At 51.0% G+C, this 23,266-nt stretch overlaps 6 protein-coding genes across 6 annotated transcripts; 3 read left to right on the top strand and 3 right to left on the bottom strand.

Moving 5' to 3' along the window:
- Positions 1 to 457: 457 nt before the first annotated feature.
- On the bottom strand, positions 458 to 3,275 carry ACHE_30921S (COPI-interacting protein CEX1; the record flags this gene model as incomplete). The annotated part of the gene is made up of 9 exons (XM_043277592.1): positions 458 to 1,247; positions 1,296 to 1,468; positions 1,524 to 1,727; positions 1,782 to 2,076; positions 2,134 to 2,507; positions 2,559 to 2,705; positions 2,770 to 2,880; positions 2,933 to 3,070; positions 3,153 to 3,275. The coding sequence occupies 9 exons, from the start codon at positions 3,273 to 3,275 to the stop codon at positions 458 to 460; spliced, it is 2,355 nt and encodes a 784-aa protein (XP_043135456.1).
- A 2,713-nt stretch (positions 3,276 to 5,988) lies between these two features.
- On the bottom strand, positions 5,989 to 9,506 carry ACHE_30920S (putative PAB1 binding protein (Pbp1); the record flags this gene model as incomplete). Its single annotated transcript, XM_043277591.1, has 4 exons — positions 5,989 to 8,552; positions 8,612 to 8,882; positions 8,942 to 9,122; positions 9,355 to 9,506. 4 exons carry the CDS (start codon positions 9,504 to 9,506, stop codon positions 5,989 to 5,991), a joined length of 3,168 nt encoding a protein of 1,055 aa, XP_043135455.1.
- Positions 9,507 to 12,646: 3,140 nt separating this feature from the next.
- On the top strand, positions 12,647 to 15,882 carry BUD6 (formin-mediated actin nucleation enhancer; the record flags this gene model as incomplete). The annotated part of the gene is made up of 2 exons (XM_043277590.1): positions 12,647 to 12,838; positions 12,925 to 15,882. The coding sequence occupies 2 exons, from the start codon at positions 12,647 to 12,649 to the stop codon at positions 15,880 to 15,882; spliced, it is 3,150 nt and encodes a 1,049-aa protein (XP_043135454.1).
- Positions 15,883 to 16,364: 482 nt separating this feature from the next.
- On the top strand, positions 16,365 to 17,578 carry ACHE_30918A (putative GPI anchored protein; the record flags this gene model as incomplete). Its single annotated transcript, XM_043277589.1, has 2 exons — positions 16,365 to 16,941; positions 16,995 to 17,578. The coding sequence occupies 2 exons, from the start codon at positions 16,365 to 16,367 to the stop codon at positions 17,576 to 17,578; spliced, it is 1,161 nt and encodes a 386-aa protein (XP_043135453.1).
- A 295-nt stretch (positions 17,579 to 17,873) lies between these two features.
- On the top strand, positions 17,874 to 19,067 carry ACHE_30917A (putative mitochondrial 2-oxodicarboxylate carrier protein; the record flags this gene model as incomplete). Its single annotated transcript, XM_043277588.1, has 3 exons — positions 17,874 to 17,951; positions 18,022 to 18,302; positions 18,356 to 19,067. 3 exons carry the CDS (start codon positions 17,874 to 17,876, stop codon positions 19,065 to 19,067), a joined length of 1,071 nt encoding a protein of 356 aa, XP_043135452.1.
- A 959-nt stretch (positions 19,068 to 20,026) lies between these two features.
- Positions 20,027 to 21,610, bottom strand: ACHE_30916S (basic helix-loop-helix domain-containing protein; the record flags this gene model as incomplete). Its single annotated transcript, XM_043277587.1, has 1 exon — positions 20,027 to 21,610. The coding sequence occupies one exon, from the start codon at positions 21,608 to 21,610 to the stop codon at positions 20,027 to 20,029; it is 1,584 nt and encodes a 527-aa protein (XP_043135451.1).
- Between the last annotated feature and the right edge of the window lie 1,656 nt (positions 21,611 to 23,266).

Genomic DNA, 23,266 nt, shown 5'->3' with positions numbered 1-23,266 from the left:
TAGGTCTCGATAGGTCAACGACCCGGCATCGCGCAATCAACGGTAAGATGACATCGGCCGACTGGGAAACGTGTGTCAACAGCTGGAGAGTCAGCATTCCGCTCGTATAGCAAAGCAGCAACCACGATAAAGTGAGAATACAAGCATACCTCGCACATTAACCCACATACAGAAGCCAGTCTACCGTCGTTGAAAGTAGTAGTAGTAAGTCGAGGAGAGCCCAAAGAGCGGAGAGACATCGAACCGGCGGAGAAAAACCGTTGGGCGATCACGGGGCTGCCGGTCGCTGATTGGCTGTCGTGTTGTTGTACTAGCAATGAGGGCTTGTGTATGATTCTGAGTCTATTGCTTGTTCCATTAAGTGTATGTTTGTATGTTTATAAGAGAGTGCTCCTAAACGCCGTCTATGGATACCGATAAAAGCCCGCCTACCAAGTAACAGAGCAAGAAGAACATGTCAATCCCACGCATCCCCCCATCCATCATCCTCTTCCTCGTCCTTAGGCGTCGTATCAATCTTCTTGGCTGGTGCAACAACTGTCTTCCGCTTAGCTGCCGGAGTATTAACAGTGCGAGAGGCTGCTGTAGTAGTTGCTGGCTTGCTCAGTCCCTTTGGCAATGGCTTTTTCGATTTGGCCTTGGACTGCGCAGCCAGCCACCCGGCAAAATCGGGCTCCCCGCCGTCGTCATACGGAACAGCGGGTGGTTTGGGCGATGTTGTCAGACTAGGTAAAGGCTTGGGTTGGGCTACAGGGCTGAAAGGATCGTTATCCTTCGATGGCCGCTCCTCTTCGTCATCATCGTCCATGGCGCCCCACGCCTCGTAGACATCTTCGTCCGCTTTTCCGGATTCCTCAAATTTAGCAGTGACCGTCGCCGGTTGTTCTGATACCGAACGGTTGAGTTGGGCTGCAGGACGCAGCGTCTTCTTGGCTGGATCCGGCTCCACCGCGGGGGTCGACGTGGTTGAACGGGGTACAGATGCAGAACGGGCATTGTCCGGCTCCGCAGGCTTGCCATTGGTGGTTGGCTCAATCTCACCATTAGCTGTCGTTATCTTATTGGTGAATGACGAAATTGCCCATCCGGCCCACGAGTTGTCATTTGATGTCCCGATACGAGCTGCATCCTTGGTGCTTTCTTCCGGACCGGCCGACGGTAATGCCGTGTCGGGCATCATGCTGGTGAATTTCCTAATCCGCTGGAGGTACAGGTCGATAGTCTTGTTTGCTTGGTCTCGTATGATCCTGGAACATTTGAGCAAGAGGTAACCCAAAAGATGGAGGCATACCTACTTTTCCTTATCAAGAAGTACAGAACAGACAGCGGGTAAAATCTTAGTCGCACAGTCTTCCTCCGTAAAGTAATCCATTGTCGCGCCCAAGGCCATCAGACCGGCATTCCGAGCATGAACAAAAGGATCCCGGATGGCCCTTGAAAACGCTGCGATGAGGACTTTCGATCTCGACTACACCAACATATTAGCATCTGAGTTCTGGGTTGAGGAGAACCTTGGTGCATACACTCTGCCCCAGATTCTTGGCAATCTTCCCCAGACAAATGGTAGTATTTGTCCGAATACCAGGTTGCTCATCGTTGGCCGTCCGTGCCAGAAACTTGAGCAAGTCTCCGTTAATAGTACGGTCACTCAGCTTGTTGATTACCGTAAGCACAGCCTTGACGGTCTGCTCTCGGACGACAGGTGCGACATCGGTGAAACCAGAAGTCTAGTAAACAATTAGCACTTAACTCTACAATGCAAAACACACCAGATTTCTCACCATTGGGGGGAAGATTCTGTCGTTGACGACCTTCTGGGGAAGGTTGTCAATCATCACAGGTAGATGGTCCAACAGACAGACCCGAAGAGCGCGATCAGGGTTCCCAAACAACCGGACAATGACTGGCGCTAATTTGGAATTGAACTCTTCCGGTGATAGTTTTGATCCAATCTTCAAAATAGCCCCAAGAACTTTGGGACCGCCGCCGCCAAATTCGACCGATTTAAGCAACTCCGGCAGTACTTTCATCTTGAAGAACTCTTCTGGGAAGTCCTCCGAGAGCTCATCCAGTTCACTGTTCAAGTCAGTACCGCTGCGTTACCGAATTCTAGGAACAAAGAAAGATACATACTTGATGAATTCCTCCCGCTCAGCATCGTTCTTGAGACCCAGGGACTCAATGTCATCTGCTAACCGGATCAACGGTGTCTGAAAGAACCCTCCGCTCTTCTTCCCCTGTTCGACAAAGTGTGCCGGGCTCAGACGAATTTTCGGATTAGCCGCGCAAAGACGCTTGTAGCTCTGCTGCATAGTTGGCGGAATGTTCGTCGTCTTGCCAAGTTGGTCTCCTCCCGTGAAACCGCCATTAAAGACTTCGAACACCAGGATACCAAGTCCGTAGGAATCAACAGCAGTTAACGGATGGCGCTTAGTAATATCCCAGCCGCCTTTGACAATTTCTGGAGGTGTGTAACGAGCCGCATCAGGGACGATACTGCCATATGTCTATCGCTTGTCAGCCATGCTCAGCCCTCTTTCGCAAGATGCTCGACGAACATAGATAATCGCATCCTCATCATTCATTGAACTGAGGATCTCAAATCCTCCCAGTTTCCATTCTCCGCTTTCGCTCGTGAATACCGACGCGGCCCTGACGGCGCCGTGAACTGACGAGGCATCTTCGTTGATAAATTTGAGCGTGGACTAGAAGCCAGATCAATCAGCCTCGCACTAGACAGTATGTAGACCTATAACGAAGGTGACGTACCGACACAGTATGTAATCCCCATTTCGCCGTCTCTTCACTCAGACTCCTCCGCTTCACATGCCAGGATAGAGGGACAACCCGCTCGGTCACAATATAAATACTAGTCTCCGTCTAGACGTTGTAAGTCTTGCGTTGATGTGCCATGGCATAAGGCTGCAAATACCTCAATCGTATCTATCACTCTAATCACACCGGGGTGTCTCAAAGTTCTCGACTTCCGCATCGCATTCTTCGCCAACGGCAGACGGGACTTGTTCGACGCGATATCGAAGGTGAAGATACTGCAGGGCGAGCCATCCTCCTAGACATCATAGAAAATCTTATCTTAGCCTTGTATTCCATGCCAACAATGAAAGCGCCAAATGTCCGGATTGAATCCATACCCGTTTCGTCGCATTATGGAGGGCCCAGATCGAATCGCCAATATCAATTCTGTCGCCAAGCGAAAACGGAAACGAACTGCCCTTGGCGATTGCAGACGCCACGGCGGATTTAAGGAAATCCATAGCGGTAATGAAAGGAACGGTATGGTCTAACGGCTAGAGGGTGCGAAGGGTGACAGGCAGGCGGGATCTGGCGTTGGATTGGCAATGTGGGCCAGGATGCAGGATATTTTCCGGTTTGAACTGACAGGCCGGCCTTTTCTCCGCGATGGAAGAGGTTATAGTAGTTATTAACAAAAGAAAGGCCAGCTCGACCGGTTCGGGGCAGTAGAGGGAGTGGTTACTCCTGCTTGTACTCGTCGGGCGGACAGCAATAATGCCCCGCCCCGATTTGGTTTAGGGTCTCCGCTTAGAGCTCTCCAGATCTTGTTCTCACCACCAAACAGCAAGTACACCTTCTGATAATTACTTCAAAATGATCATACCGTCCCAAATCTCCTGATAACTCTCGGCTACTCTTTTGATATAGAGCTAACACCACTAATGCGGACAGCTAGCCAACAGATAGCTACGCGCCACAAGCAAAGCTCTAGGTACGCGTTCCAGCTCCCTTTTTCCCTACGAAAAGACAACAAAAGCATCACATCTCCAATGATGACCAAATGGTAAAAGGTCAGACCGCGCAAAATTCCCCAAACCACGAACCGCATACTCCCCGAAGCGTACTCTCCCCCTCCCAGCGCGAAACCGAGACCAGCAACAAAATCCCCTCCCTCGACCCATCGGACCAGGAAAATATTTTGTTATCAGTCCTCAACATCTGTGATAATCCTCGTGTCTTATCTCCTTTGGAACTTGAATCTCTCTTTCGCACCCACTCGTCCACAGCCTCGAAACAAGCAGGCTGGTAGACACATGCTTTTTACCGTAAAAGGCACAAGGTCAAAGTCGGAAGAACCACGGCGTCTGGCCTTGGAAAGACATGTGTACATCAATCAATTACTTGACATAAGGCCGTTATCTGGGGTTCCTTGTTCCACTGCGCTTCCATGAGGAGATCACAGGAACTAATGGCTACGGCGGACATGGTTGCGCGTTAGTGGTCGCAGTGAGACTGCCGGACGAGTGGGACAAAAGAGAGTGAATAGGGAATGAGGGATTAAGGCGGGAGGTTGTCAACGGGTGTTGGGGCTGGGGCTGGATTGGCGACTGGTTTCGATGCCGGGGGGCTATGGTGGACTTTGTGTTGGTCTGGGGTTGGGAAGGATGAGCACCGCGGTTGCGATTTCGTCTTTGGGGTGCTGGATGATGTCCAAATATAAACTGAAAAGACCTGAGGAGATGTTGCTTTCCTTATTGCGTTTGCCGTTTTATTTTCATCATTGGTTGCATTCATTAGCTAATTATGTTGACAGGACACGGCTCTACTGCAATAAACGACCATTTTACCTCTACGATGAAAAGATTTGTTGACAATAGAAGAATGTTGATAGCTATCTATATACTCGATACCACCAATTGAACATCTTCCCTCGCTTTATCCCTTTAGAACCGACCAGCCAAACCACCGCTGGACAACTCCCCAACTCCTTGTCAAGACGCGATGTTGTAAGATTCGAGTTCAATTCATGTCGCAGACTTCATCTGACAGACCACGGACTGGACAGATTCGGCTGCCTCACATGACAACGCAGCCTTTGTAGAGCAGATCTATAGCCACACATCACATGTCCAGTCAGTAATTGATTCATAAGGGAAAGGCTGTGACATTAGGGAAGAAAGTCACCATTGGGCAAAGGGCCGGGAGTGGGAGTGGGAGTGGGAGTGAAAATAGGAGGAGCCATTTTGATGTATGTAGTGGGTTGGATTCTGAGTGTATGATTTGAGAGAAAGAGTAGAAGATGTTTGTGAGTGATGAGAAGATTGATGTTCAAGTTGAGGGAGACTTCATAAGGCTTTATATCTCAATTGCATGGCTCGAACATGATATGTACAGTGTACACCAGTGAGGTGAGTATAGACTGCTACTCTTCAGAAGAAAATGCATTTACAATAATAAGCAACTGGTATCAGGTTTTGGGCCTCCTAGAATGTAGAATTGAACAATATCCTCTAGGGCATGCTTGATATTGTTCCTGGACAAGGCTGTGGCTGTCTTCTTTGAGTACGAACTCTTTGATTTCATTGACAACCGGACAACCGTTACCTTTGCCAGTTACGATCCCTTTCTTTGATTGCTACACAAATGGGTTTCAGATCCTAGAAGTGGATAAAGATATTCAAATATCATATATGGTGCCATTGACTATCATCGATACGTATGGCCTTGACGTAAGACATGAAATCCTGAGTCTCATCGCTAGATGATTCGGAAAATTCAGTAACAGGTTTCCAACCAGAACATGGCTTCGCAAGTCCATGCATAACAACTTCATGGCAATTCATCTCCAGCTATACAGGCGCCTCAATTCGGCATATACAATTCTCGCTTCCCCATGCGCTATCAACCGCCGGAAGGGACTTAAGGGTCGTCCACCTGAAAGGATGTCAGCACTGACCATTTGCAGATCGGCATCCTCGTGCAGCATACCAGCAATATTGTTGATAGCTAACCGACTTCCCCTGATATGGAGACCACTGTAAAACGAAATTCAAGATACACGAAAGCCTCAAACACAAATAAAGCCTTTGAGCCAAAATTGTTGAAGTTGCCAATTGTGAACAAACCCCTGATTGAATCCCTGCAAAGCCCCAGCGCGGGAACCAAAATGCGGGCGACATTTTGTTAATGCTGAAGATGGCCGCGGCGGGGAGTCCTGCGAACAAAGCTCGAAATTCATTTCACTTCGTTCTCAGCAGCTTCGGGAGGATGAGATGCGGCCGGCGGTGGTTGGGAAGGGGGTACTTGAGGAGTCATTTGCGGCACCTGGTTGAGACCATTGCTAGGGGTCCGATGCTGGTGAGGGGGATAATGATGCGCTTGACGAGGACTAGACTGGAAGTGCGGTTGCTGCTGGGGGTAATTTCCGCGTACCGGAGGCATGTGTCCTGCCTGTTGAGCAGGATACATAGGTTGCCCAGGCTGCCCAGGCGTCATGAACATGGCGGGTTGGGGCGGCTGACCGGATTGGGAATTCTGATGCATCATCATCGGGGCACCCCGGCCAGGGCTCGGGAATCCGCTATGAGGCTGAGGGGGAGGCGCATGTTGAGGATAAGCGTGGCTGGGATTGGGCGAATACATCTGCATTTGAGGGGTATAAGGAGCCATGCCTTGAGGAACTCCCATAAAAGGACCACCGGAAGGTTGCTGGACCATCATGGGCGCTGCCATAGCTCCCTGTGGATTGACAAACTGAGGGGCACCCGGGTAGTGCCTCATATGAGGGGGCGGAGGTGCCCCCTGATTCATGTAAAATTGAGGCATGGGCTGCTGGAACCCCAGCTGCGCATGCGGGGCCATAGGAGATGGGTAGGCAACGTGGTTGTGCTGTAGTCTGGGGGATGGGAACATTTGCGAGGTCGAAGACGACAACTGCATGCGATGGGGGTCGTCGAAATGAGGAGGCACGGAGTGCTGTTGAGGATGAAGATGGGGTCCATGTGGTGGGCCAGATACCGGGGGCATACCCGGAGCCGCCTGCTGGAACGGAAATGGCATCTGAGGTTGATGAGGCAGTTGGGGGTTGGAGTTGGCACGATGCTGAGGGAACATGCCCGGCACAGTGGCCGGCGACTTGAACATTTGCAGGTAAGTCTTCTCTTTATTACCATCAGGAACGTCCCAGGTGGGCAGAGTCCTATAAGCCGGAGGAATGCCACCGTTAAAGGACGGTTTGTCCGCCTGCTCGGCGGCCTCCTTCTTCATCCGTTTGATAGCGTTAAACTGATCGTTAAGAGATGGCCGTTCGGTGATGGGACGGGGCTTCTTCGATCCGAAGAAAACAGACGGGCTCGCGGCGCGAGAGATGGAGCGGCCTCTGGAGGCAGGCTGCGGACTTGCTGCAGCGCCAGGAGTGAACGAGCTCGCGGCCGGGTTAGGCTTGAACTCCATAGCCCTAACATTGAACTTCGTAGATCCTGGTGTCTTGTTCGGGCTGCTGACACCGGATCGCTCACCAGCCGGGCCTGAGGGAGGCAGACGGGCATCCTGAATGGGCAAGGGTGTCGGAACGGATCCCGCGGCGGCTCCCTTTCGCTGCTGCAGGTTGTCTGCGAGACGGTGGCTAAGCATGCCGGAGCCCGGGCGGCCCGGTTGTGGTGCTTGGTTCTGGAATCGCCCACTCGGTCCAGCGTTGGGCCCTGTGGGAGGATACATCTGGCGACCGCGGTTGAGATTCGATTGCGCCTGCGGAGGCACTGGCCCACTCGCAGGACCTGGGCCACGAGGGGGCGTGGGCTTTTGGTCGGCCATAACTGGAGTGGCCCTGCTGCTAGTCGTTTTTTCTTCTTCAGTTTGCGACTGAGCTCGACTGATAATCTGCTCCTGCTTGTTGGGGTCTTTTGCGAGAATAGGGACCAGGTCCTTCGGGACCGGGGTCGCAAGTTTGAAATTCTTGGAGAACTTCATCAGTTCATTCAACTTGACATTGCGATCATAAGAGACCTGGTTCCGACGGCGCTCCTGCATTTTCAGTTTCTCATTGTTGGCAAATTGCCGGAAGTGATCCAGAACCTCGGCTTCCACGTTGGCAGTAGCGTTGTCCGGCGCCCGTTTGGGTGCTGGTGGAGCAGTTGTTGTTGCGGCAGCCTTGTCGGGAACGGACTTCTGTTGCGCATCAGTGGCCGCTTTAGCTGTTGCGGTCGACGGTCCTGGTTGGGGTTTAGGAGAAACCTGTTCCTTAGCGTGTGTTGAAATCGGGGCCGCTGGCTGCTTCAAGCTCGAGGGCGCAGCAGCTGTCGTAGCGGGTTGTTGAGTGGTGGTGGTGGCGGCAGCAGCAGCAGCAGCAGCTTGTCGTCGCGCCGGCGGAGTGTACTTGTTCGGCTGTCCCGACACGAGCGGTGGGAAGTTCTTCTCATCGCGACGAACGCCGCTGTACTTCTCCTCCTCATCCTCGCCAGCACCCTGAGCCGGTGCTAATCCTCTTTCTTCCCTGAGGTGAGGATTGTCCGTGTCGGCGCCTTCAATCTCACGAGCAATGCGAGCGGCCTCGGCCTCCTTCCGCTTATAGGTGGGGTCGGAACGGTCGATCGTGGTAGTGTAGTAGGCTTCATCGTAGTTACTTGTGGCACCGAAAAGACGTTCGTTGGCTTCAAACTGATCCCAACCTGTCGTATTGGTCGAGGTTTCAAGGGGCGCCTCGATATCATCCGCCGCCGGCTCCCAACGCTTCAGAGTCCGCTCACGGATCGCGAGGTTCCCGGAAATATCAGTATCAGTTCTAAAGCCAGCGGAAGCTCCTACCAAAAATGTCAGCGCTCAAAAAAGGGATTTAAATGAGAGGTCTAATCTCGCATACCGTTCGGCGTCTTTATTGTGACATCAGCCGGCGACACGTCTGCTACAGAGATATCCAACACGTCCTTGGCATCAAAGACCATACTGTGCTCGGGTGGTGAGCCCAAGAAAGGAGCAGCGACTTCGCTGACTCCGTTGGTTCGCGATTGATCAGGTTTGGTTCGTTGCACCATCTTGAGCACAAAGGACGACTCGCTTGCTTCAAGGTTCGAAGAAGAGAAAATGCCAGTGAATTTCTCACCATTCTTAGTAGTGACAACAGCGTTCAAGCCCTAAAACCAGTTAACTCTTGCAGTCCTGCGGAGACACATGTTATGCGGGATGAGCTCACAATGAAGCTAGTAACCAAGAAAACCAAGCGGTCATGCGCATGGTGGTCCGAGGTGTTGGTCTCCTTGGGCACCTTGGTAGGAGCAGACTGTTTCTGATGGGCCATGTTGCCGTTTTGTTGCGAGTATCTCTGGGTGATGGGGTTCGTTCCCTGGGTCCAAGCTTTCTGGGAGCTGCTACGTCTGTGGGAGAAGCACCGTGTTAGCCAACCGCACACATCAATCATGATTCGACCCAATCAACGATTTGACATAGAGATGTAAACATCGATGATTAACATGCTCCGTTTTTTCGAAACCAAAGACCAGCGGTGTCTTGCGATGACGCCAGAAATCCAACGGAGCGAGCGAGAGGGAAGGTGCCGGCAATCGAGGCATCGACAAATATAGCAGAAGCAAAAAAAGGACAACGTACCTCGGGCCGCCATCAACAGGGGAGGGTCGTCGACTATCGGGCACTCTGGTGCTAGCGCTGGGCCTCAACGAGGCTCTGCCAGTGGGATTCTGCGACGAAGCATTACCCGATGCGTTGTTGCCAGTAGACACGGGGTTGGCGGTGGAAGCCATCAGGCTTAGTGGTCGTCAATCGGAACGATCTCACGTCGTGGAACCGTACACGACGCAAGCTTTGTGCAATGTTGGAGGAGGATTTAAAACGAGGACTGAGGCGCAAAGGCCACACACAACAGACAGCCGCCCACGCAAGAAACGCACACCGCCTAAGCTCACCGAAGCCTAGAGCTAAATTGGTATATGGAGAGGGCGGAGAGGAGATCGAGAAGGCGGATCAGACGTCAAGGAATACACTGGCGATGGAATTAAGAGGCGATAGAGGGAGCAAGAGATCGGGGTATGTGGATCAGGGTGTCGATAAAGAGAGCGGAGGGGACGAAGGGGGGTTGTTCAGAGCGGGCAGATCCAAAGTGACTGTCCGCAACAAGAAGAGAGAGGGAAGAGAAAGTAAAAAGCAAGAAGAAAAGAAACCCAAAGAAACAACAAGAGTCGTAGTCAGTCGTTGACTTGTTGTGGTCAGAAGAGGCGAAGAGACCTGTAGTAGTAGTAGTAGTAGTAGTAGTAGTAGTAGTAGTAGTAGCTGGTAGTGTGGAGGAGAGGTGAGGTCTGGTTCGGGAGGGTCTGGTCACGGGAGTGGAGCTACACCATAGTATGAGTAGTAGTAACTTTGTACTCTGTAGAATAGATTCGGGTATACTGCAGTTACAGTGCATTGTTTTAAGAAATCAATTCGATTGTCCGTGCTATTATTTTTATAATGCCATGATCACGATGCTACAGGTGTCCTCGCACTACAAGTACAGCACTCCAACACTGAGGCTACGGAGAGACGCTGAGAACCTGAGAGGCTCAAATGCGCTTAGCCTACTCAGTAGTCAATGTGTTCTCCATAGTGACCTAATTACACCGGTCACAATGGGAGATATTCTCCATTGGAATCCGATGGCAGGCACAGAGGGGTACAGAGTATTGAGAATTATGCTTATTTGTAGCTTCCATCGGGCACTATAAGAAGCCATCACTCCCTAACACTGATACTAATACCGGGAACAGACGCTTACACAGTATTAGTGCTGATTCTTCGGGTGATCTTCAGCAAGGTATTGGTAACCGACTCAATGTACCACAAACATCTATCATTAGCTTCGACTGACATTCTGTTTAGAATACGCGCACCGCCTCTATCACATTGTTTTCTCTGAACGGTACCGGCATGTTGATGTTCTTGAAGCTGGCAATCTCAGCACTGTGAGCTCCTTTACTTTGCCAGAGAATTCTAACCCTCTAGCGTGATAGCATGGTATTCTGTTATTGGTAGTCACAATTCTGCTATACCCTCTTTTTCTCTTGTTGAACCAAATTGAATTGTTTTCTTGTTTGTTCTTTAGCAGCAGCAGTAGTAGTAGACTCCTCAAGTCTATTCTGACATATTAACTAATACATCTATTCTATCTTACATGAGACGAGATGGGTATCTTCTATACAATCCAATCGTGACAACATTCATACCAATCACTCCCTTAACTTCAAGTGATACGTCTCCAACACCTCAAGTCATCTCACTTGGAGCCCAAAACATAGCATTCTCCCTGCCCTTCACAGTCTTTAGGAACGTAGTCACATCCCTAACTGACTTCTTCCCAACATAGCAGCAACCAATCTACCAAGTCCCAACGCCAACCCCATATATAGCAGAAAACTAACCCTAAGCAGATTCTCAAAATTCGCAAGTCGCTTAGGCCGCATCTGGAGGGTATCATGGAGGATGAACTCCTGCACTGCAGCATTGGATATTGAAACGTTGACGACAAGGTAGGTCATGGTGGTCGGTTACATCTTCGGTGAAATTCTAATCATGGTAGACTGTAGACATCTAATGTAAGCGCGTGATGTACATCGCTTAGTTTGTAGATATTGATTTACTTGACTTGCAGCTCTTGTTCTCTATCCCAAAAAAAAAAAAAAGAAAAAGAAGAATCTTTTTACCGGTGGGCTGCTAAGAGGAAATCCATAGACGTTTTCAATAAACAGGCTAAGGCGACCAGTTGATGATAGATTCATGCACACTGTGGATGGAAGTTAGATTCAGTTTAGGGCATCAGTGACCGCTCGTCGATCTCAGCGGGCATTCTGAATGTTACTAGTTTGTGCTCTTGATGTAGCTAGGGCGTGTTGAGCATGACAGATGACCTGATAACTGCCAAAGGGCAAACAAGAAGAGAAGAAATAATAACAATTGAAGTCAGTACATTGAGATGCCCCTCTTCGCCTCCCCCACTAAAATACCCATATAGAGCCTTGGACACGTTTCATGACTATTTTATTCATTTTGAGAATCGAGGCTCGGTACGTTCAAATGCAACATTTCTTTGTGCCATAATACCTATAGACAAAGTCTACACATACATCTTCAAGTGATCACTCAGTTCTCGGAATGAGGCTACCAGAAGCGTGTAAGCTCAGAAAGGTTGGAAGTCATCAGTGTCTGCAACAGTTTGCTGGTCCTCTTCACATGGATTGGTGTATGATGCTCACGTGATATCTACAAATCCTCCAGATCCTTTTACAGCTAACCTTACTCCGCAGAGAAAATCTCTTTATGTTGCGAATTAATCATGTTTCTCATAATCTAGGTACAGAGTTGTAATGCTGGATATCGGGAAACCGAGGCACCCCGCCATCCGGAACAAGCAGTAGACATCACTTTCCCCCAAAGAAGAATGCAGAAGCTAGAAAAGCATCTGCAATAACCCCATCTGTACCCCAGAGTAAAACATGCAGCAATTGAAACAAAGATAAAAAGATAAAAAGTATCAGGACAAAAGGCGGAGGCTGGCTGTGGACATGTGACCGGCCCGCGGAGTGACCACCAGATATGTTGGCCCAATTTGAAGTTCACTCCTACTATCACCACCACCACTAATACAGCTCTGGTTTCGGGCTTACTGACAAGCAAGCACTTTGGGTCAGTCGCAAAGAGGCTGGTCACTCTGTGCTTTCCCCCTCTCTTCTTGTTTCTTTCTTTCTTTCCTTCCTGGGATGCAATATTGATTTGCGCCCCCTGCCTGGACTCTGTGCGAGCTGATCTTTTTTATAGCCTCCTTCTTTTCTCTCTGTCTTCTTTTCTCTAAATCCTTTCTAATCCGAATCTATTCTTATTTTCCTCTCTCGTTTTCTCTTGATCAGCCCTATACATGCGCTCCTCGTCCTCTCGTTCCCAGCGTCCGCATCCTACCGGAAGTCCTGGTCCATCACGAAGCCCGCCTCCCCAACACTTCTCGACCGGTTCGGGGAGCAGTGTTGAGACAGCCATGACATCCCAGTCATCCGCACCTCGCAGTTCGTCGTCGAGTTCATCCAGATCCCAGCAGTCGAGAACCGTCGTGGTAAGTCTTGAGGAGTGGCTGGACTGGCAGTCCACGTTCCTTCCGAGGATTCCGTGCTGATGATGTTTCCTTTTCTGTATGAGCAGCCCGATAAGCAGATTTCCCAAATCGAGAAAAGCGTGACCCATCTTCTCGTTGCCACGAAGCAGTTACTAGAAACCCTCACACAATGGTCCCGGAGACAAGCCTCGGAGAACGAAGTGTCCGACGTCTACGTGCGTCTGGGATACGAGTTCAACCTGGCATGTCGTGCATTCAATGCGATCGGCGTCGATACATCTGATCTAGGCCCCGTGCCAGACCTGCTGCGTACCATACTCGAGGATACTCTCAGTCAGGATGCGTCGCCACAGAGCCTCGATCGTTATCTTCCACGGATTCGGGATATCATCATAAATCTACTCCATGGGTTGAAGAAGAAACAAGCTCGTTTACGATCGCGGCAGCAAAGAGATGACAGTAGGTCATCTTCAGGAAGACAAGGCAGTTCCGGGACCGGGCAGACGGCTGTTATGAATCAAGCGTATGAGGAGGCCACAACGACCGCCACCTCCCCCAGATCAAGAACTGGGCGTCGTTATGGAAGTAATGGCTCTGCCGAAGACCCGTATACCATGCCCCGAACGAGTTCAGCTGGGCATGGCGACTCGCGAGGGACAAGCTATTCCGAACGGGAAGCCTCCAGACAGGAGGCCCAGCACATCCTGTCCCAGTCGTCGCCCCCGGAAGATGCGACTCCCAAGCAAGCCACTCCGGCTCCATCGTCCCAGGCGCCCTCCCCCTACCCAGCTCCACCCCCGACACCGAAACAAGATGACGCTCTGGGAGCTCTTCAACGAAGTGGCGAGTTGGAACGGCGTGCATCCCGGCGGTTTTCTGCATATCAAATCCAAAAGCACCTAGGCACGTCCTCCAATGGAGTTCCTATGCTTCCGACCCAAACGACACCCATCCCTAACCGAGGCCGTGATGTCCGCGAGTCCTTGAACGCTGTGCGGTTACGAGGATCATACGCCCATGGGAGACAGAAATCCTCAAATCGCTTCCAAGATCCGTCTTCCGCCAAGGGTACTCCGTCCGAAACGCCAGCAACCAGTACTCCTGCGGCTGAGGACGAGCGCAGCAAAGCACGGGCAGAGTCCTCTACCGACCCAGCGACCGCCAGGACCAAGACCCCGGATGGCAAGAGAAGCTCTACTCCTGAACCTGATACGTTGACCAAGCCCACAGTCGCAGAGCCAACAGAACCATCTCTGGAACTCCCACGCCCTCCAGAGGAGCCTACTCTTGGCGAGGCGTTTGAGCCTACAAAAGATTCTAGTGCCGACTCGGCGGCTGCTCCGGGGACGCCGACGTCAGGTCACCGACGGCCTTCAACGGATGTTTCCACGCCGCCTCGCGGCGCTCAATACGTTTCTGACCAGCCGTCTCCTGGAAAGGAGCTGACCCTCTTCTTACAGTACAAGAGCAAGATCAAGAAGTATGTTTTACCCGAAGGCCCCAGTGGTCTCACAATTGGAAGACTTCAGTTGGCTTTTATTGAAAAGTTTGCCTGGAACACACACAACAATGGAGTGGACCTTCCAGAAATTTACATTCAAGATCCAGTCTCGGGAGTTAGACACGAATTGGAAGATTTGGCGGATGTCAAGGATCGATCGGTGCTGGTATTGAACGTGGACACGCTTGAGGAGGTTCGAAGGCACTTTGACGATGGCCTTGGGGGTGTCCGACGCTTGGTCGAAGGTATCAAGGGAACCCTGGATGGACATGAGACTATGATGCAGCGTGTGTCAGACCGTCAATTGGAGGCGGCTAAGGAGATGGCCCGTTTGGCGGCTGCACCCCCTGCTCAGGTCTCCGGCTCCCCGAATATTGTTGCTGGGGCTCAGAAGGGCAACATCTCGGCCAACGGTAGTCAACTCGCGGAACTTCAAAGCTTACGCCGTGACCTTGCCGTTCTGCGCCAGACGTACGCCGATTTCAGCTCTGATATCACCAGCTCGATGAACTCGATTCGCTCCAAGGCGGGCAGTGTCAAGAGCGCCGCGGCAGATGTTGCTGTTCCGTCGTATGAAGGAGATGCAGGCCGCTCTCGTATCAATTCTGGGAAGAAGGAACTCGCTGATGAATCTGAGCGACTGGTGTCGCGTGTTGACGACCTCCAGGATCTGGTCGAAGACCTCCGCAAGGATGTCGTCACTCGCGGTGTGCGCCCACTGCCCAGGCAGTTGGAGACTGTCAGCAAGGATATCGCTGCAGTTACCACGGAGATGAAGAAGATGCAAGAGTTCCTGAAACGGGAGAAGCCGATCTGGACCAAGATCTGGGAGAAGGAATTGCAGATGGTCTGTGAGGAGCGTGACCAACTCACCATGCAGGAAGATCTCGCGGCCGATTTGCAAGATGACCTCGAGAAGGCTTCGCAGACGTTTGCTCTGGTCGAACAGGCGACAAAACAACAGGCCATGTCCAATGAGACTCCTAACGGCGTCACTTTGCGGCCCACAGGGCGGAACTTGGCCATTGACCCGGCAGTCGACCCGCTCAAGGCGAAGGATGGTGTCCTGGGCGAAGTCCGTGCCCTGCAACCAAATCATGAATCGCGTCTCGAAGCCATTGAACGGGCAGAAAAGGCAAGACAGAAGGAACTAGAAACCCGACGTATCGGCAAATTCCAGAAAGAACTGGGCGCATTTGTCGAGCAAGGGAAGCTGAAGAAGAGCGGTGGCGTGGAGGAGACGGAAAGACTTCGTAAGGCCAAAGATGATCGCGTGCGCAAAGAGGTCTGGGAGCGCATGCAGGCTCGGGCGGCGGAGATGGAGAAGACTGAGGCTGAGGCTGAAGCTGCGAAAGCTGCCGCCGCGGCATCTGGAGAAGGCGAGGCTGAGAAACCGGAAGATTCGACCGATGATACTGAGAAGCCTGCGGAGGAGGGAGAAAGCAAGGAAGCTAAAGAGGGAGAAGAGGCGGGCGAGAAGGCGAAGGAATCCGACGACGAGGGCAAGGACAAAGAGGAGCCTGCGAAGGATGAGACTGCTTAAACTTTTCCTCGGCGTGTCTCGACGTTTGCGGCTCGACTGGCATTATTTTGGAATTGTTACCAGTGGTCTATTATCATTTAGTGTGTTGCTGACGATACCCTGTCACAAGTTGCTGTGGCCTGTTATGTGGGATGGATCACCGTCCCTTCCTTTATGTTTATCTTTGGAAGTATTCTAGCATCAGAGCGTTGTTACATTGGCATTTGTTGGATTTATTCGAGTTCGATATTATTCTCCATCATCCATCGTATATCTACAGTAGACCTTACGGGCGGTGAAACAGTGCCCAACCCCAGCCATCGGATTGTCACCAAGACAACAAACAATCGACCAATGAATCTCCGGACAACACAAAATGGATCCTCCCAAATGAGACTCTTATTTAAACTCATGATCAGCACGATGATCTCCCTTTCCTATCCATCGCTCTGATCAACAACTTACCAGCATTGACTGGTGCCACGAGTCCATAAGACAGCACAATGCGCCTTATACACGCTCTAGCAGCACTCTCGCTCCTCTTCGAGACCCCGCGCGCTGAGGATAATCACGAAGGCGCAATTCAGCGACACAATGCCGAAATCGAAGCTGATTTACTACGTGATGACAAGCCGATCCGCGGCGTGAGGAAGATGAGCAGTGACGAGGGCGAGAAGTTCTTCTTGGATTATTGGTCTTACGATGGCTCCGATGGATTATCAATGGGCAATCATACCGGCACTGATAATGATGTTACCGATGACAACATCCAACCAAGATCCTATCCATTCCAACCAGCGTCCATCAAACAAGCACGAGGCATTTCCCTCTTGCAACGAGACTTCCAATGCCCCGCTGGCACCACCGGCTGCACATCCATCAACCGCCCGAGCAGCTGCTGCACAACCGGAGACATCTGCGAGTTAGTCCAAGATACTGGGTCTGGAGATGTGGGCTGTTGTCCGCAGGGACAGACGTGCTCTGGGGTTATTGGATCGTGCCAGTCAGGGTATACGGCTTGTCCGGCGAAGCTTGGAGGAGGGTGTTGTATTCCGGGGTATGAGTGTGTTAGTGGTGGTTGTATGTCTGCTCTTTTGCCGGTGGTCTTGTGAAATGACTAACGATGATGGCAGGTGCGTATGTATCCACCGTGACGGTTACTGTCCATTCAACGGTGTTTGTATCTACCAAGACCTATACGACCCCTCCGTCTAGCTACATCCCTAGCAGCACGAGCACCGGCACCAGCAAGACAAGTTCCGACGACCTCGTACCTCCGGCCCGACCAACCAGTCTTTCGACAGCCACAACCTCCAAATCAAGCAGCGAGACAGGCTCAATCTGTCCGATCGGTTTCTACGCCTGCTCAGCGGTGTATCAAGGCGGATGCTGCCGTACAGGACGCGACTGCGATACAACCTCCTGCCCAACGATATCCTCGACGGCGGTCGTGTCCAACAACGACGAGACTATCGTGGCGCCAGCAGTGAGTACGGGTTCTGCGTCATGTGCGAGTGGGTGGTTTGGCTGTGATGAGAGTATGGGTGGGGGATGCTGTCCGACTGGTTTTACGTGCGGTTCGGCTAGTTGTACTGCTTCTACTGGAGGGAGTGTAACTGCGACGGGGACTGTTGCTAAAGAGACTGGGGGTGGTAGTGGGAGGTCGTTGGATGGGAGGATACTGTTAATTGTACTAGCAATTATGGTGTTAGTTTAGGAATCATGTCAATATCACTTGGATAAATAAGACCTTGTTTGTATACACCTCCGGAATATGGCCTGTTTGTATACTGCCCACTTCGGTAAGTCTCCATGCGGGGGACACTTTTCCGGATTGGGCGAGATTCGGGTGTTTTGCCGGTGAGCTTCTCCGAGCGTCAAGTCACTGCCCTCTTCTCTCCTCTTCTGTCCCCTCTTCTTTGTCCTCTTTCTTTTTCTTTCTTTCTCTCTTTGATATTCTCTACGTCTCGTTTAGTATATTCTGGTCAATTGTCTTTTATCCGTACCCCGCCATGTCTCAAACAAACACCCAGAAGCCGCTCCCCTTCGGCTACCAGTTCGCTGCTGGTGCTGTTGCCGGTGTGTCTGAGGTACGCATTATATACTCCGAGTCGTCTAACCCGGGTTCATAAGAGAGATTGCTGATTCATACTCGTGCAGATTCTTGTCATGTATGTGCGATTATTAATTCCTTGTTCCTTATTCCTTATCACACGGCGATATCGGCGTCGTAATCGGATTCGAAATCGGGCGCATTGGCTAACATGTGAACAGGTACCCGTTGGATGTGGTCAAAACAAGAGTGTACGCTTGATTGTTCCTGGGTTTCAATGCGCTGTGCTGACTGTGTATAGTCAACTCCAGACCAATGTCGCCGCCGCAAGCGAAGAGGGATACAATGGCATGTTCGACTGCTTCCGCAAGATCATCAAGAATGAGGGGTACGCCTACCTACAAAGAAACAAGAATGAGAAAAAGAAAGCTAATGAATTAGTCCCTCCCGTCTATACCGCGGAATCTCCGCCCCCATCCTAATGGAAGCCCCCAAGCGCGCCACCAAATTCGCCGCCAACGACAGCTGGGGCTCCTTCTACCGTAACCTCTTCGGCGCCGAGAAGCAAACCCAAGGCCTAGCAACCCTCACTGGCGCTACCGCAGGAGCCACGGAAGCCTTCGTCGTCGTGCCCTTCGAACTCGTCAAGATCCGTCTGCAAGACCGCTCCTCCGCCGGGAAATACAACGGCATGTTCGACGTCGTCCGGAAGATCGTCGCGACAGAGGGTCCGCTCGCCATGTACAACGGCCTCGAGTCCACCCTGTGGCGCCACATCCTGTGGAACGGAGGATACTTTGGCTGTATCTTCCAGGTGCGCGCGCAGCTGCCCAAGGCCGAGGTTGGTAACAAGGCGCAGCAGACCCGCAACGATCTGATCGCTGGTACAGTCGGTGGTATCATGGGAACCGTGCTGAACACTCCCATGGATGTTGTCAAGTCGCGGATCCAGAACACCACCAAGGTGCCCGGACAGGTGCCCAAGTACAACTGGGCATGGCCTGCTGTTGCGACTGTGATGAAGGAGGAGGGCTTTGGTGCGCTGTACAAGGGATTTATCCCTAAGGTGCTGCGTTTGGGCCCTGGTGGTGGTATTTTGCTGGTTGTGTTTACTGGTGTGATGGACTTTTTCCGTAAGATGCGGGGAGAGTAAGTACACTTGTGGTAAAAGATAAAAGGGAATGTGATGGACGATAAAATATGCTCATAGATTGATATGATCTTGAAAAGGAAAATGACATGCAGATACCCTTATGGCCGGGTGATAATAAAAATAAACGGAGGATCTTGGATATGCAATGCAGTTGTTCTGACTTGATATTCATAAGTATGGAGTAGCCTTGACATCTCTGTTTACGGACGAGACAGTAGTAGAAAGTGGAGTATCCATGGAATGGTAAGCAAGTAAAAAGAATATATATATTTATAGATATGAACCATGCACAGCAATACCAATGCACCTCATGCCCGAAGCAGTGGACTATAAAATAAAGAAAGGAACATAAATTCCATTCAAACACTCGCATAGCTCGTATACCAATTAGTCTCCCAAATCGGGAATTAAAGACAAACAAACAAAGAAGCACAGTAACACTGAAGTGTGTAATAACAAATCGCAAAAGCAAAGGCAAAACATAGGGTATCGACGTAAATAATGGAAACACAAAAGCATGCAAAACAAAGACGGAAGAAGAGATTAATCCCGGAGACGAGAGTAATGCATAAATGTCGTCGTAGAGGCATAAACCTAATGGAGAGAGGAATATCGCCGAAGCGTTACCATCGTCATCATCATTCTCGAACTCTGGACAGACAGGTCCTGTCGTAATAAACCAATCGCGAGAGCAAACAGTAAAGCATAACATAAGCACAAAAAGAAAAACCCAACTAAACAAGCGTATAACCCATGGACCCCTGTACAAACAAAAGAACCGATAATCCCAGGTAATCAACTGCGTAAACTCGAGAGAAGAAAGAATGTGACAGAGTCTGAACATATGTCACCCGTACGCCGGTCAAACTGTCATGTCCCCCGTTTGACGCCTTGTATGCAATATGCATCATGTTGTGACATGCACTCGTAGATCAGCCTGGCTGAAAGTACGGAGACGCTTAGTTCATCTCCATTGCGTACTCGTCTTCTTCCTTGAAGCTCATCCCAGCGTGGCCTGAACTGTTCCAATATTGCGCTTGGCCAGGACCCGTGCTAGGGGCGCTGCTAGCACCGCTGTTGTATGACGGGCTCAAGCTTTGGGGACTGAGAGCGCCAGGTCCAGACACGGCATCACCCGCAAAATTCGTGTGCTTGGGTACCCGAAGACCACTGCCAGGGCCCCTGGTGTAGCTGAAGGAACTAGGGTCATTGCGCTCCAAGGCATCGAGGATCTCGCTTCGCATCCGCTTCTCTTCCTCAGTCTGCTCAAATGGCCAGGTTCCACCGAGACTAGTGATCAGCTCGGCCAGTTCCGACTCCTGCTGGAGCTTGACGTGCATAGACCACATCAAGTCTCTCATCCAACTCACAGCACCGTTCAAAATGTCGCCTTTGTTCGGACCCTTCTCCTTCTCCTCAATGGGCAAACCCATCGTAATGTTGCCTGCAGTGGCCCGGCGACCATTGCCGCCGGCGAGCAGCGAAGTTGCAGCGTTCGTGCTACTACCCGACGGAGACATGGTGTTGTTGACCAGTTGCTTCCGGACCTTGTCATCTTCCAGTCGGTGCTGAGGCACCAAATGCGACAAATCCTGGATCCGTTCGTTGATGTTGTCACGTCGGCGACGCTCGACTAAGTTGTGAGAAGCCCTGCGGCGACGGCGTTTGGCTTCTTGCGTCTCCTGCTCCGGCATATGCCCAGGCATATGATTGTCCACTTTGGCAGGCAACGAAGCGTGCTTTCCAGATTTCAGGATCTCAGAGATACCGGCGTGGTGGGTCTGAGTGGGCGGAGACGAGATGGGCGATTCGCCAAAAGAATGACCGCTTCCCGGGGTACCATCCCATTGGTTCGAAAGAGTCTTCTGGTGTCGATGGTGCAGGTTTGCTGTACGGATAGGCTGACTCGGAAAGCTGCCAGATTCCGGGGTTCCCAAGGCCAGTCCACCCATGGCGGGCGTCTTCGGGGTCATGGGGCTGCGAGAGTCTGATATCGATCGGTCGATGACCTGCATACTTGGGCGACCCTTGGCACCATGGAAATTTTGGTCGAATTGGGAATTGGAGCGCTGGAGATGAGTTGGGATGGACTGAGCTTGCTGGTTCATGTTCCGGAACTGGTCGTATTGAAAGTTGTTCTGCATGAACGGGCTTTGCATAGAAGCATCGGGAGCGTTGGAATACATATGGCCCATTTGACCTGGGTGACTCATGGAAACCCCGCCGGCTGGTTGCTGTTCCTGGATGAAGTTCATATTATCGTTCCGTGGCATGCCATTCTGGCCGCTGAGTTCGAGGTCGAGCAGTTCATCTGTATCGATTCCGGAGTTTCCGAAGTTGAAACTCGACGAGAGATTCTGCTGAGAGCTGAAGGGAAAGGACATAAAGCCACTGTTCTGCATTGTCAGATCGGAGGGATCGATGCCCTCGTTGGAGTTGCCAAACTGATTAGGCATGGCGTAGCCGGAGTGCGACATGATGAAAAAATTCGAATCACTGTTCTCGTCAGGCTCATTCTTTATGAAAAGGCTTGCTTCGGTCATGGTGTAGCTCGTTGCACCGGCCGTGGGCCGATTACTCGTTCGGTTTAGGTCGAAACTCACAGACAAGTCGGCGTTCCTGATTAAAGGAACGTTATGGAGGTCGAATGGAAAACGCCACACAGCTCTATATGCTTGCGCTGTACAAGAACCGGCGAGGCGCGAAGTAGATCAAAATAGGAGCCGCCAAGTATCTGTGCTCGCGCATAAGGTTAGCCATGTTGCACTGAAAAAAATCCTGGATAATTCATTCGCGATCTGGGTAGCACCTCTGTATGAGTCAACTCCTGCCAGTTCTGAAATCCCAAGTATTAACAGCCGTGAAACGTGGCAGAGTTTCAGAAGATGCCAGAATAGATTTCACGGAGAATATGCCACCAGACTGTATTCCGGGGCGAAGGATTTGCCTACCTTCTAGACGATGGCGTTCATGTGAAAGGACGCGAAGGAATCGATGATCGGCTCTCGACGGTGGATTCGTTGACGGACGATAGTACTCCGGCAATGAAGGGTAGTCCGTAAGAACCGCGGACGTAAGGGTTTGGATGGGAAGCGATGGAAAAGCGAAAGCGATTTGACAGACGGCTGAATCGGCAGGGAATGAATGCACTGGAATAATTTGACCGAATAAGGCAATTGTTGCCGCCCAGCGCGAAGAAAAATAATTCCGAGTCTGATAAGTTTTCGCTGTGAGCGATCGCAATCAACAAGAGGAGAACATGCAAGAAAACAGTAAAGATATCAGTAACAAGGCCAAGAGAAGCGAAAAAGGCGTATTCATAAACCGGGGGAGGCGAGGTGGAAAAGAGAAAAAGGAGACAAAAAAAGCGATGCCCAGAATGGGTCCAGGGCAACCACGGATTGGAACAATGCGGGATGATATCAAAGAACGTCCCAGAGGAATCCGGAAGGAATTTAAAAGACCAGAAAAGCCACTGGCATAAAGTCACTCGTATTGGAAAAGGGACACATTCGACAGCGATGAAACAAGATGAGTCAAGAGAATCCAAGTAGTAGTAAGAAAGTCTTTCGTGGGGAGAAGACAAGAATGAGGTGAGATGCGATGCGACGAGTGGGGTGGCCAGATCAAGTTGGCGGTGAGATCAGGCACCGCGAAGATAAAGCCGGCAGTATATTGCGATATGCCATGAACTGTCCGGGGTAGACTTTTTTCTTTCTTTTTTCCATTTCTAATGTAATTTATTTCTGCTCTGTATCGCTTCTCCTGCTGTCTCTGATATTATCGGTCCATGTCCGTATTGGCGATGGTGGTGGATGGTGTGCCTGATCTGCCGCAATGAGGTGATCGTGGATGGTATTCTGTATCCATGGAACCCGGAGTGTCTATCAAGAACCCTGCGTAGTATGCAAGCCGTCATATTATGGCCTCGTTTCAACCGGGATGCTCAGAAATCCTGCAAGATCCTTGACTTGGTGATATCGCTTGTTGAGATACTGTGCCGAAGCCCTTCTCTTTTCGGACTCCTTCCCCGCGATCTGCCCGCGGACGATAAGAACAAGGCATTTGAGACACTCATGTAAGGTTTCCGGTGTAAGTTTGGAGGCGGTTTGGCTCTGTCCAGTGAAATCTTCGTCTTCCATGGGCTCGTTCGCCGATGAGGGGCAGAGAGGGGTTTGCGTTACTTGTTGAGACCCCCG

The sequence above is a fragment of the Aspergillus chevalieri genome, chromosome 3 (assembly GCF_016861735.1).
Source record: "Aspergillus chevalieri M1 DNA, chromosome 3, nearly complete sequence".
NCBI classification, from domain to species: Eukaryota; Fungi; Ascomycota; class Eurotiomycetes; order Eurotiales; family Aspergillaceae; genus Aspergillus; species Aspergillus chevalieri.
The sequence above is the reverse complement of the archived record's forward strand: the minus strand, read 5'-3'. Positions and strand labels throughout refer to the sequence as shown.